General features: G+C 44.9%; 1 protein-coding gene across 1 annotated transcript in view; it reads left to right on the forward strand.

The window, feature by feature from the left end:
• The first annotated feature begins 10,981 nt into the window (after positions 1–10,981).
• The window catches only part of NSF (N-ethylmaleimide sensitive factor, vesicle fusing ATPase), a 138,610-nt gene continuing 135,184 nt past the window's right edge, over positions 10,982–14,407 (forward strand). Inside the window, exon 1 of the mRNA XM_088442432.1 lies at positions 10,982–11,113. Within this exon, the coding sequence (XP_088298558.1) occupies positions 11,102–11,113 (12 nt within the window). The 5' untranslated portion in view covers positions 10,982–11,101. The remainder of the gene's footprint in view (positions 11,114–14,407) is intronic.

Consider the following 14,407-nt stretch of genomic DNA (forward strand, 5'->3'; position numbering starts at 1 on the left):
GTGAGTGAGGTATGTGTGTAATATATTTATACTATCTATGGTGTGAGTGTTGTGTCTTTATTTAACTATTTATTTTTCAGTGGAGGTATGGGTGCCTGGCCGCCTGCTGGCACTTGCAGTTCCACAAGTGCCAAAGGGCAGGCATGCTGGCACCTGTAGTTCCAGTATTTGACACTTTCTTACCCCCGTACCCATAGCCCAGGGGTGCGGGGAAGAGCCCCGGGCTTCAGACCAAGAATGGGGTTTCGGGAGAGGGGAGGACCCCTTCTTGTGGGGGTCCCCACCTCCCCGACTTGGCCTGAGAATGCTTTGGCCCTGGACACCCAGTAATAGGGTCTCCTGGCTGTGGCATTACACCCTGGACGGTTTGGGTTCGGTGCTGGTTTTAAATATAGGGGGAGCCCTACACATTTTTTTCCCTCCTATATTTAAAATCAGCACTGGCTCTGCATCCTGGTGCTGGTTCCTAAATTATGGTGGAACCCTACTCGTTTTGTTCCCCGTCATTTTTGGAACCAGGACTGGCTGACCAGTCCGGGGCTGGTTATATTTTTTTGGGGGGAGACCCTACGTAATTTTTTTATATTTACACAGAAACACACAAATCACACTGATCTGTGTATGTTTCTGGCAAACTTGCAGCTCCGGAGGTGAATGTTTAAAACTTCAATTTGACAAAGAGTTTGCTGTCATCTCGATTCTTGGAAAATTTGGGAGCTGTATCTTTTCGGTGAAAAGTACTTCCGAGTTTGCCCGATGGTGATAAGATTCGAGTTTGCGATCTCACCCGAGTTTTATGAGTGAGAGAGCACAGACGGTGTAATGGTTAGCATTACTGCCTCACAGTACTGAGGTCGTGGGTTTGATTCCCACCACGGCCCTAACTGTGCGGAGTTTGTATATTCTCCCTGTGCTTGCATGGGTTTCCTCCGTGTACTCCGGTTTCCTCCCACACTCCAAAAATATACTGATAGGTTAATTGGCTCCCAACAAGAAAAAAATAACCCTAGTGTGTATGTATGTGTGTGAGCATGCGATAGGGAACATAGATTGTAAGCTCCACTGTGGCAGGGACTAATGTGAATGGCCAACTATTCTCTGTAAAGTGCTGCAAAATATGTGTGCGCTATATAAATAACTGATAATAAAATAAACAATGCCTAAACTCACCAGAGATTGTCATCTCGATCAGACTCGATTCTTAGTAAATTTACCCCTTGAAGTCAGTACACAGATGCTGTACTGAGTACATACACTGGTGATTCAGATGCAGGCACAAGCAACGGAAAATGACACTTGGAATCAGTACACAGCTGCTGTGCTGAGTACACACGCTGGTGCAGAAGTTAAACTGGAGTTTCAGCACAGAAAAAAGTGCTGACATATACACAGGATAATTAGTTGCTGATTAGTGCTGGAGTTTCAGAAAGGAGACAAATATTGAAGAAATCACTGGAGGACACTGGTCCTGAGAAACACTGGAAAGAGTCACTGGAAATAAACAGTATAAAGCAAGGAGTGAATCCACACACTAGGATATAACACTGGTAGTGAAGAACGTGGTACAGTTGAGCAGCAGCTTCCTGTTCCTGGAGTCAGACTAAATACCCTTAGGTAGTTAGTCATTTGATCAGAAGATCAGCTGAGTGACCGCAGGACTACCATTGGGAGAGACTAGTCAGTTGATATGGACCAACATGGCTGTGCCCATGCCTGCCACCACGGAAACCAGGATGCACGAACGGTAGCCCTAGCAGACCCCAGGGAGTATACTCAGCCCACCACTCACCTCCACCCCTGGCGACTGAACACCTAAACTCAAGGACGCCGGTACACTGGTGAGTAGTGGTCGATCCGAGGATGCATCCTGACATTACCCCATGGTAGCATTGGTTGCTGTCAGCTTTATATTACAACGCAAATATAATAAAACTTTAAAATGATCTCTCTTACCATAAATTGTGACATTGAGGTGTGAAGTCATGTCTTTTTCTAATCCCACTAATTCTATGTTTACATTATAGTATGATATGTTTCCAGGAACTGATGTACCCTTTACTTGATGGTAAATTTGTTGCTATAATTATAGAACCTTCACATACTATCAATGTATAATGTTCCTATCTCATAACCAATCATAACCACTTTGATACATATATAGTCCTATTTTCCATAACTTAGTTCCATTAGAAGACAACATTCTAAAAGTATTACAGTATAAATTATTCCACTTGAAATAAAGGGTACCCATTAACCCTCTTGACTAAAAAACCAGACCTATAAGTTAAAAATGACCTATACCAATAAATATGAATTACCATATATGGACACATATAGACAGATACATATACATCATAAATATACCACATACAAAAACACTGACTATTATAAGGACTTATTAAACATGAATAGCTAGAGGGGGAGAACATATTGCTTATAACCCAGCAATATACATAATCTATATGTTGTTGAGTTCTATGGTTTCATTCAGACCCAGGGGTGAATCACGTTGGCTCTGAATGCCATGATCACTGCATTGACATATTTGTCAAGGCACACCAAGCACGGACTTCTTGGAGATATCTCCCTATACAAAGGTAGCGGACTCTAATTTATGCATGCATGAACTTTGTCCTTACTAAGTTGCTGGTCTCGCAATCCCTCGGCTTACTAACCATCTGCTGTACCGCACTTCCTGACATTAACCTGCTTTTACTAACAAACTTAAATGCCGCTATAATCTTAATTTTATTAAGTTCCACTATTCTGAATGGGTCATATTATTAGGGTCCTTTCCATTAAATGACCAGGAACCAAATATTATTTTAGAATAAGCATATGCTATAATTACTGTTATTATTGTAATCTAGAGGAATTGTTAACTCTGTGTATGTTATTATTGTGCATTTTTTGAATTGAGTAAATATTTTAAATCAGCAGCTGGTCACAGGCGCCTTTATTTATTTTAAAGTTGTATACCTTAAGGTGCGTACACACGGGACGATCTGTACCACCAACGACATGAAAGATCTCTTTCAAAGATATCTTTCAGTGAGTCATCCTGCCACATCTCTGAACATGCAAAGTTGACGATATCGTCCAGATTGGCCTGCATGCACGGACGATCATAGATCTCGTTCATGCGGGAACACACATCATTGGTCGTTCACTGCATAAAAATGAACGATATATCGTTAAACGATATCGTTATCATTCATATCGTAACAATATATCTGTCCGTGTGTACGCACCTTTATTTTCGTGGAGTATCCAGACCTACATTGTAAGGGCAGCCTAGACTAGCCATACTATATACACATCATATTGTATTAATTGATAGCGCTCACCTTATATCTCCTTTCTCCTCTGACTCCCGTCTCTCTCCAGAGCTCTAGTCTCATCGACTTCTACCGAAGCATTTCTTCCTGAGTGTAATCCTAACTGTTCTCTACCAACTTTTAGAGCAACTTCAAAGTCTTCTCCCAAAATATCTTCCAAGTTTTCCGGTGTTGCCCCTGATTTAACCAAAACCATTCTCATTCAAAATAAAGTGAGGCATCGTACTGTAGTTAACCATGCCCTAAGCTTACTGAGGGAGAACGTCAGCGATGCAGAGACTTCTGTCTGTTTATATTGTGGGAAGGTTGACCATTTTATTAAGGACTGTTTCCTTCGCCAACCGAGAGGTGATAACAAGTGTATGACTTCTAATGCCAATGACCTCAGTTCCTGTAACCAGCCATCTGCAGGTTGTTCCCTCAGCTCTGGGCAAGGAGGTAACTACTACCATTCAAAACAAAGTTCAAGGTTATGATTGGGGTCTTGTTACAAGATGCTTCTATCCTCGACTAGAGAATTTTGGGAGAATATTCCAACCTTCTAAAGTCAGAGAGACTTCACATTCTACTTGTTCCGGTCTCAATCCGAATGATGTGGATTCTACTTTCAGCCTGGGTGCTCCTCATCCTAGTAGGATACTTCAGTCTACAGCCCGCGAGAGGGCATTTGATTTAGCAACCTCTGAGGAGGCATCTGGGTCGTTACCTTCAGAAGCATATGTCTTGTTAACTTCAGGAGACATGTCTGAGTCCCCAACACCAGGTGGCGAACTATGTGCAAAAATTTCTAGAGGAAATCTTAAAGGATCATCTGTACCGTCAAATTTAATTTCTCCCAATTTGAGTTTCATTCCCCAGGAGGGGGTTTCAAGTTTTGTACCCAAGGAGGGGGTTTCAAGTGTCATACCCCAGGAGGAGGTTTCCAGTCTCATACCCCAGGAGGGAGTTTATAGTTTTGTACCCCAGGGGGGTTTCAAGTTTTGTACCCCAGGAGGGGTCTTCAGGTGTTATACCCCAGGAGGGGTCTTCAGGTGTTATAACCCAGGAGGGGTCTTCAGGTGTTATAACCCAGGAGGGGTCTTCAGGTGTTATAACCCAGGAGGGGTCTTCAGGTGTTATGCCCCAGGAGGGGTCTTCAGGTGTTATGCCCCAGGAGGGTTTTTCAAGCTTCATACCCCAGGAGAGGTCTTCTAGTATTATACCCCAGTAGGAGTTTTCAGGTGTTATGCCCCAGGAGGGGTTTGCTAGTTTCGTGCCTCAGGAGGGGTTTTTGAGTTTCAGACCCCAGGAGGAGTCTTTTCGTGTTATACCCCAGAAAGGGATTTCAAGTGCCATTTCCCAGGAGGGGATTTCAAGTTTTATACCCCAGACGGGTTTAAAATGTCGTTCTCCAGGAGGGGTCTTCCAGTTTCATGCTTCGGGGGGGGGGGGTTCCAGCTCCATGTGCCAGGAGAGTGTTTCCAGTGTTAAGCCTCAGAAGGAAGCTTCAAGTGGCCTGTCCATTCCAGTTGAGAATTATTTTTCTACTTGAGAATGTGCTTCACAAGCTCCAATTTTTCTGAAGTCTAGTCCTAAAGCTCTTGATGTCAAGCAGACTCCCCAGGGAATTTGTAATTACATGGAAGGTCTGACATTTGTAATGATCGGGGTCACGGGACTCATTGGCAAAAAATAACTCGTCATTAATAGAGTGCAGTGGGGGCAAAGTTACTGAAAATATCAGCAAGGAAACCAACTACCTCATCATGAGCCATGACGGTCATGAATCTAAATGGACAAAGGCAGAGAGTCTTGGGATCAAGATAATTGATGTGGATGGCTTGTTTGAATTAATGTAATCTTCGCTCAGCAAGGAATAATTTCCTGAGCATATCTTCTTTGAGAACGACGGGTTGCATAACACTAATTCGACCGTCATTGGTTTCTACCAATTCTGATGCCCACCAGGGTCCGCCTATAGACACCTTCACTGTTAAAGTCTCTAGCTCAAGTTTACCATCCTCAGACATTAAACTCAGGTACACTGCTTTACTTCCTTGTGATAACTATACGAGGCAGGATCAATCAGCCCAGAAGGGAAAAAAAGACTCAAAGAACTATTAGAGACCAACAACCTGATACCATCAGAATTGGTTATGCTTCCCTCTGCTCATCTCCGAAATTCTCTGGATTTTCGAGTTATATTAACTCTTCCGTTCTTCCTCTGGATGACTGAGTCTGAATTTGATCCTGTACATGACAATACTCCTTTTCCTGAAGACCATTTGTTATTTCACCTTATTCTTCCTAGTCATGTGTTCCCCCAAGAATTACCCTTGATAGCTAAGAGTGTCTGGAAGAAAAATTAATCTTGCCATATTGGATATCAATTAAAGATTGGAAAATCTACATTTCCACGTACCAAGTCTTGTGTACTTCGTTTCTAGAAGATCCTCATACTGGTGTTACTATGATTTCCTAAGTGAGGAAAGTTCCATTTGCAGTGATGGTGAGTGGTCCACCTGTTCCGAGGACAAGGGTCATTTTATTGGATACAAAAGTTTGGAAGATATCTAAAAGAGTTGATCAAGAATTAAGAAGTTTTCCCAGTTTTTTGATGCCTTAAGTTTTAAGTTCCTGAAGTCTTTGTCTGGAAAGACATTTCTCATGTACATTCTAGGTGTCTGGAGTCCAACCTAAAGGAGGGGGTACTGTCAGGATGTGGTCTGTGATCGGCCGCTACTCACCATTGCGCTAGCTTTCCCTGATCTGTCAGATGTCAGGTTCAGCATCAGGTGGCACGCTGAGTATTCCCCCAGGGTCTACTAGGATACCCATGTGTTGCTCTGTGATTTAGGTTCCTGCGGTTAGCATCATGGATGCAGCCATGACAGTCTACATCACCTGATTAGCCCTTCACCCAATGGTAGCATTGGTTGCTGTCAGCTGACACTATCCCCCAATAGACTGCTACCTTAGGGTATTTAGTCTGACTCCAGGAACAAGAAGTTGCTATTCAACTCTGCTTTCTTAGTGACTGTGAGTCTGTTACATGGCTCCAGGCTTATGCTATTAATTTCCAGTGACTCCTTCCAGTGCTAATCAGCATCTGACTTCTCCAGTGATTTCCTCAGTGTTTGTCTGTGTGCTTAACTCCAGTGAAACAACTTCAGCTCTAAAGAGCGTTTGACTTCTCCAGGGATTACTTCAGCACCTGTGTGCTGAGACTCTAGTCATTAACTTCAGTGCTATCAGTGTCTGGGTCACCAGCGAGTGTACTCAGTACAATATCCGTGTACTGACTCCTAGTGTAACTCTCCTGTACCCAGGGGAGGATTAACGGGGGGATGACAGGGGCGGTCATCCCGGGGCAACGGGTCTTGGAATACAGCATTTTGCTGCCTCCGGTCCGGTCCTCCTGTATGTACTTGAAGTGTGCCTGCATATTTCACATACCTGCACTTCGATGGACTGCACTGCACACAGCAGGGGAGTGGCTTGAATGCCGAGAGCCTGGAGGGTTCGGTGCGTGTGACAGCCACACACTCTAGTCTGGAGCCCTACTGTGCCACTGTCCGCCTGTTAATGGAGCCTTGCTGTCCCACCAGAATGTCTACTCTCTCCCCAGGGTCGGTGCTATTGGTGGCCGAATGGCCCCTCATACCTGCTGCGACGGCAGTCTCTGCTGAGCCCTGGAGCGCTTCCCTGCTGTTGGAGCCTTTCAGTCTCTGTTCCTTACCGCCCCCTTGAGTACCGCTGCTGCTATTGGCCTGTGGGGTTGGTTGCCACTCGACATTACTTCTCTCACTGCTGCCTTCTTTCTGTGCCTTCTACACCGCCTCTGGATCCCGCTACCACTCGACTGGTCACAGAAGCAGCTGCTAATACCATAAAATTCCACAGTTATACCTGTGTAGCTGTCATCTAGTATTTATGTTCCTCTCCTAAGAGGTGGTGGGGTAGTCTACATTTCCCTAAATATTTGAGTGCCTGCCTCTATGCTACACTGTTTGGAGCTGGGAATATGCTCCTGTCTTACACTATTATTTTCCTGTGGGTGCCTATGTCTGTTTTTGTGTCCTGTGGGTGCCTATAGGCCCCATTTAATAAGGATACATAATCCCTTTAGCACTCACTAAAGGGATTATGTCCTCCTTTCAATATTTAACAAACAGCATTAATCTTAGTTTACTGCTGTTTGACAATATACCACATACACCATCTATGGATGGCGAGAGCGATACGGTCCCCATTGTAAATTTTCCATGCCCCCACTTCAAACTTCCAACTTCGACATACATATATATATTTGTAATTGATAGGGGCCCCCACAGACCTTAATCCGGCCCTGCCTGTACCAGTTCCACGCCGGGATCTCCAGAGATACTCCCTAGTGTAGCCCATGCTGGAATTCCCAGTGTTCTCACATTATGAGTCCTCTACAGTGTACAAGCTTTCCATATTCTTGCATTCATTATTCTGCGTGTTCATCTCAGCTCCATATCATTACACGGAGTACGCAGTTTCTCAGTTATCCCACTCCTAGTATTATCTCCCGGTCCTTGTCATTCCCAGGTACCTGACCAGAGGGCCGCGACCTGCTCACTTGGTGCGGCAAAACCCAAATCCCAATAGGAGTCACTGGTAAAGACTCCGCACCTCTGGTCAGCTCTAGCCAACACCTGGGTTTGACTATTTAGGAGAACCGTAACACATTCACTTTTCCAGTTGCTTCCTAGCCAACCTAACATCCCCCCCCCCCCGGCTCCCAGTCCTCCAACTGAAGAATTTCCTGTGACGGATCGTGACAGAGATGTCCTGCAGATATAGCCTGTGAGGCCTTGCAAGAGATCCATTGCGGAAGATGTTCTAGCCCTAGTCAAGATCTGAGTATTCTGTGAAGCCTTGGTATTCTGCTTCTACAGGGAACACACCCAAAGGGGTATAGCTACAATACTCTTGAGAGGTGGTGGTTTGGTAGCATGTAATACAGTACAAGTATACGTTGCAAGTTTGTTCAGCACGTAGTGTGCAATAAGGTACATGGAGGTGTTGGCACTGTGGGAACAGTGCGTAGCATGCAATGACAGGCATGGATGTGTTGGCACTGTGGGAACAGTGCATAGCATGAAATTAAATGCACAGATGTGCTTCTAAGTTTGTACTGTGGTTTTTGGCGGTAACCATCAGGATCCATGCACAGTGTGGCTTCAATGCATGTGCAGACTGAAAACATCAGCCACTTGCGTGTGGCATCGACTTAGCATGCAGATCTGAATCAGGCCCTGTATGTTTGATGAAATTTTCATATTTTATTCTATCCATTGCATCTTACGGTCTAGTGTGTCTTATCCTCCAATAAATATGGTATTTTTTCAAATGAAACAAAATTCAGCTACTGTATATAAATAGCTACATATGAAAATGCCATCTTCTTAATAAATAGTTTGAGCACTAGAAAGCAGTGTAAAGTAAATTCATAATTTGAATTATTAGATCAGTCCATTTTGATTTCAAAACTCACAAAATAATTATCCTAATTTCACCACTAGAGGATGCTATTTTCCACCACATTAAAAATGGTGCAGCTCCACTGCAGTATCAATGCCGCCCAGCTCATCCACCCACACAAGGAGCCTCTATCCATTAATAACTGATTTATTAAAACACAGGTACCCCTGCTCCCTCTTCTTCTATCTATACCTTTCAATACAACTTTGCTATTTTTCTTTCCTTTGGAAGTTTGCTCCTTTCCTTTATCATCTTTGTTTTATTTGCACCATATTAATATATGTATTATTCTACCATTGCTGATTATCTCAATCTGGGACTTTGCTGTTTCTTAATATTATGAGGTCTTAATTACTGGGTTGTACATATACTTTTTTCTATAATCTATAAATCCTCAACAAAAACATACTGTGACAAAAGTTATAGAAAAGTAAAAAAAAAATTATCAAAATATTTCACCCAACTGTCTGTATTTTACTTTTTAACCAAGCAGCTCAGACCACCCAGTGGGCGTCAGTGATCCCCATGTAGGAAACTGGAGCCACTCGAGATACAGGATTATTCCAGAGATTTCGAGTATGTCTTTAACATACGTTCTCAAAGTGGAGAAGATCTATCCAGGAAAGCAGACAATCCTTACTTTTTTTACAAATAAACATAACATTAAGGTGGTAGAATAATTATTATTATTACCAGTTATTTATATAGCGCACACATATTCCGCATCGCTTTACAGAGATGATAAATGATAATAATAAAATGATAAAAAATAGTGGTTATTTTGAACAATGAAAACGAATGGATGGGATATATAGCAATAGTCCCATTAGGGAAAAATCCATATTAACTCCTTAACCGATGTGATTACAGTCTTTCTTTTACACGGTCACATCCCATTCAACCGTGCTATCCTGCTCCGTCCTCTGGCATGTTAAGAGGAAATCCGTTCTGCACATAATTTCCTCTATCCTCCGGCCCCCATGCCAGTGATGTAGCAGTCTATGATCGCTAATATCACTGCCAATTTTGCGTCCCTGAATGCCATGTCACCGGCATTCTGGATCGCTTGCACCAATAACAAAAGTGCAAAAAAAAAAAAAAAAAAAGGGTAACTTCAGTTCTCCTCTGAGCACTAATATGCTGATCTCTGTGAGTGCAGGGATAAGCTGCAGTAGTAGAGAACTGATCCTTGAGATGCACTCTGCATGATGGTTATGGGGGAGGGGTAATATCACTGGGGCAGATCTATTGGCACAGGGGGTGGAGGTAGAGATGGGCATCGGTGATTAACATTGATGGCATGAAACCATCATCAGGGAACCATAAATGTCCTGCACCCGGTAGACTTCACTACTGTAGGGAATAGCAAGCAACAGGCCAATCAGGGATGGGGGCAGGGCTTAGTCAGGCTGCAGAATTAATCTCCGTGCCCCCATCGCCAAGGTACAAACAAATTGCTGCCTTTCAGCCAATGATGGCAGAGAAAAATTGGATCTAGTCCATGGCAAAACCTTTAACTATCAGTGGTTTACCCTTGACAGTTAATGGTCATGTCTAAGTGCTGGTGGTTTGTTCCATGGGATGGGTACGAGATGCCAGCGATCGGGATCCTGACAGGGTTAGGATACCGACACCTGTTGGTCGGTATCCTAACCCTCCCCTTCTGCTTACCCTAACCCTCCCTTCTCGATGTCTAAACATTACCTTCCACTCTCCGCACCCTAAACCTAACCCCACTACTTACCTACGGGATTCCGGCAGTCGGGATGCCGGCGCCTGGATTCTGACAGGTGTCGGGATTGTGGCACCGTCATTCTGACCGCTGGAATCCCATCTGCCAGGATATTGAACATATCCCTATGCCACAATGGCAAATTATGGACACTGGTGTGTGTATGTGTGAGAGAGGGAGTCTTGGCATCTATCACCACTATGGGTGTAGTGGCACTGGGGAAGACAAAGGAATAGTATATTAAAGAAAGCTGACGGGAAGAGGATTATGATGCAAAATGGAGACCGATAAGTGGAAGCACTGAAGAGTGGTCAAGTGAAGGAAACCAAAAACATGCCTCTATCTATGTGCTGTGCTGTGCTCTCGCCGTGCCTCACTTCCGTGATTGCGTCATGACGTCACACGCCCTTGCAGAGAGTGGTCACATGAGCCGGCAAGCCACGCCCACCCAGAGCTGCTCTCCTCCTACCCCTTTGCTGAGCTGGTGCAGGTCTGAGCAGTACAAGCCGGTAGGTCGGACTGTACGGTGTTAGCAGCTGGCATGGCGGGGCGGGTAAGTGATAGCTCCGGGCGTCGTGGTGACGCTGTCTCTGTCTATTTGTACGTGGCTGCTCCGTCATACGGCTATAACAGTGTATGCATTTCTGGTAATTCGATGTGTACACGTATAGGAAAGAGCAATACACATCAGTGTCACAGTATGCAGTATACATGCTACAAGATGTCATCAGTGTCACAACATGCAATACACGTCAGTGTCGCACTATACATACTATGCCATCAGTGTCACAATATGCAGTAAACATGCTATGACTAAGAACAATACACATCGGTGTCACAATATGCAGCATACATGCTATGAATAAGAAGTAGATTATGCTGATCAGTGACACATATTTTGCTATATATCCTTGCTGGTTCTTCTTGTGTTTGCTTACATCAGATGTAAATAGTTTTAATCCTCTCTTTTATAATATGGATATTTTTTGTCTATAGAGAAAACAAATGTATGCCATGCACAATGGAAGTGATATAATGCATGTTTAAATGTTAGCATGGTGTATGTGTGTATATTGCTATGTTCTGCTTATTGTTGATGCTGTATTTTCTGCAGTCACATCTCTAGGGGTTATGAATGTCTTATGTGACGATAGCAGATCATTGTATTTTCTGATATTGACCATTTTCTACGTTACTGTATACAGTATATGTTCTTGGTATTCAGTTGCAGTCATGTGACAAGGTATTCTATACATTTTCCACAGAGCTGTGCAAGAATCAATATCTATCCTCCGTTTTAAGTGTCAACCAAATATTCTTTGGAAGGTGACTACCTAACAATCTTGGTGTTGCTTTTTGGTACAGAAGGATTATTTCTGCTACCAAGATTTTTATTCTATTAATATTTTTCATTTTCTTTGCTTTGTGCTGCACACATTTCCCATGGGAAATTTTCACCTCAGGTCTTTTTTTTTTTATGTGCTAGCTGAGTAATGGAAATGTACACTACTTCCAGGTGCCAATATTCAGAGCTGGTTGTATGTATTTAGGAAGACCGCATAATAAGTTTTGTTACCACCACACCTAGTAGAACCAGAGGAGTAGCGTGTAGCCAGGGTGCCCGGAGCACGTGCGTGTTATGGTGCCCCCCTTCCTCAAGTGTTCCAGGGAGGAGGCGGGTCCATATGGGATTGATGTAAAAATGAAGATTAGGGGCAGCCCCCTGTAGTAGTGTCCCCAGGAGTGATCCCTCCCTATATGCAGTGCCCCTTATACAGTGCCCCCAATAGTGGTAACCCTTGTGCAGTGCCTATTAAATAGTGGCCCCAGTTGTAGTCCCCCCACCCCCCCATGCGGTACCCCCAGTATTGCCCATTTATATAGAGCCCCCTGTGGTAGTCCCCTCCCCCCTGTGCAGTGCCCCCTGTGGTAGTCCCCTCCCCCCTGTGCAGTGCCCCCTGTGGTAGTCCCCTCCCCCCTGTGCAGTGCCCCCTGTGGTAGTCCCCCCCCCTCCCCTTGTAGTGTCCCTAGTGGTAGTCCCCCTCCCCTTGTAGTGTCCCTAGTGGTAGTCCCCCTCCCCTTGTAGTGCCCCTAGTAGTAGTCCCCTCCCCTTGTAGTGCCCCTAGTAGTAGTCCCCTCCCCTTGTAGTGCCCCCCCCCTTGTAGTGCCCCCAGTAGTCGTCCCCAGTGTAGGGCCCCCAGTAGTGGTCTCCCCCTTGTAGTGCCACCAGTAGTCACGTAATAATATTTAAAAAAAACAAAAAAAAAACACTTGCCATAAATGGCCCCTATGATGGCAATGATTGGGCTTTTGTACAGTTTAAAAATGGGATTTTGGTACCTACCGGTAAATCCTTTTCTCTGATTCCACAGGGGACACTGGAGGTGCTTGCGCTGGGGTATAGAGGCGTGGATAACTGGAGTCTGCACTTTAAATAATTTAGAAGTGTGAAGCTCCTCCCCTCTATGCCCCATCAGCCCTCAGTTTAGAAAATGAAGACCGAGAGGAGATGGAGAACAAGCGGAGTAAAAAGGGAGAGAACACACAATAATCAAAACATACAACATATGGAACAAACCTAACAGGCAGGCTAAGAGCGCAGAGGTGGGCGTCCAGTGTCCCCTGTGGAATCAGAGAAAAGGATTTACCGGTAAGTACCAAAATCCCATTTTCTCTTTCATCCACTAGGGGACACTGGAGGTTGCTTACGCTGGGGACGTCCCAAAGTTTTCCCCACGGGCGGGAGCGCTCTGTGGGGCCTGCAGAACAAGATGGCCAAAACGGGATGCCGAAACCGCGAACGTATAAAATTTGTAAAACTTGACAAACGTGGCCACATGGCACAACTGTGACGTGGAGGCTCCCCTACCGGCCGCCCAGGACGCACCCACAGAACGTGTGGAATGAGCCGAAATGGACGAAGGAGGCCGGCGTTCGGCACCAACATAAGCCTGATGAATAGTCAGTCGGATCCAACATGCCAAAGTCTGCCTAGATGCTGGCCATCCCCACCGAACCGCATCATAGAGGCCAAAAAGTGACTCAGACTTACGGAGGGAAGCAGTCCTGTCAATATAGATGCGGAGAGCTCTAACCACATCCAAGGTAGAAGAACCACCAGAGTCCTCCACCAAAGACGGTACCACGATAGGCTGATTAATATGAAAAGCCGACACTACCTTGGGAAGGAAGGCGGCTACCGTCCGGAGTTCCGCCCTGTCAGCATGAAACACAAGGTAAGGTGGCATATAGGACAGAGCACCCAATTCCGAAACTCTATGAGCCGAAGCTAGAGCCAAGAGAAGGACCGTCTTCCAAGACAAGTACTTAATATCAACCTCTTCCAAAGGTTCAAACATGGACGACTGAAAGAACAAAAGCACTAAGTTCAAGTCCCAGGGAGCAATCGGAGGTACAATAGGAGGCTGCACCCGCAAGACCCCCTGAAGAAACGTCTGCACCTCAGGAATGAGGGCCAATTTCCGTTGAAAGAAAATGGAAAGGGCAGAAACCTGCACCTTTAAAGTTCGAAGGCCAGAATCCAGACCCGTCTGAAAAAAAAGCTGAAACCGGGACAACCGAAAAGTCCTAGATGGAAAATCCCGACTGGAACACCACGAGATATAAGAACGCCAGATGCGGTGATAATGCGCAGCAGAAACTGGTTTCCTGGCGCGTAGCATGGTGGGAATGACCGAGTCTGGGATTCCTCTGCGTCTTAGGATATCGGTTTCAAGAGCCACCCCGTTAAACGCAGTTGGGGTGTACTAAAGGACCTTGCTGTAGCAGATCCGGGCGCAGAGGAACAGCCCACGGATCGTCTGACAATATGGACCGAAGGTCCGCG

This window comes from Taudactylus pleione, unplaced genomic scaffold (assembly GCF_031769625.1).
Source record: "Taudactylus pleione unplaced genomic scaffold, aTauple2 ptg000018l, whole genome shotgun sequence".
Lineage (NCBI taxonomy): Eukaryota > Metazoa > Chordata > Amphibia > Anura > Myobatrachidae > Taudactylus > Taudactylus pleione.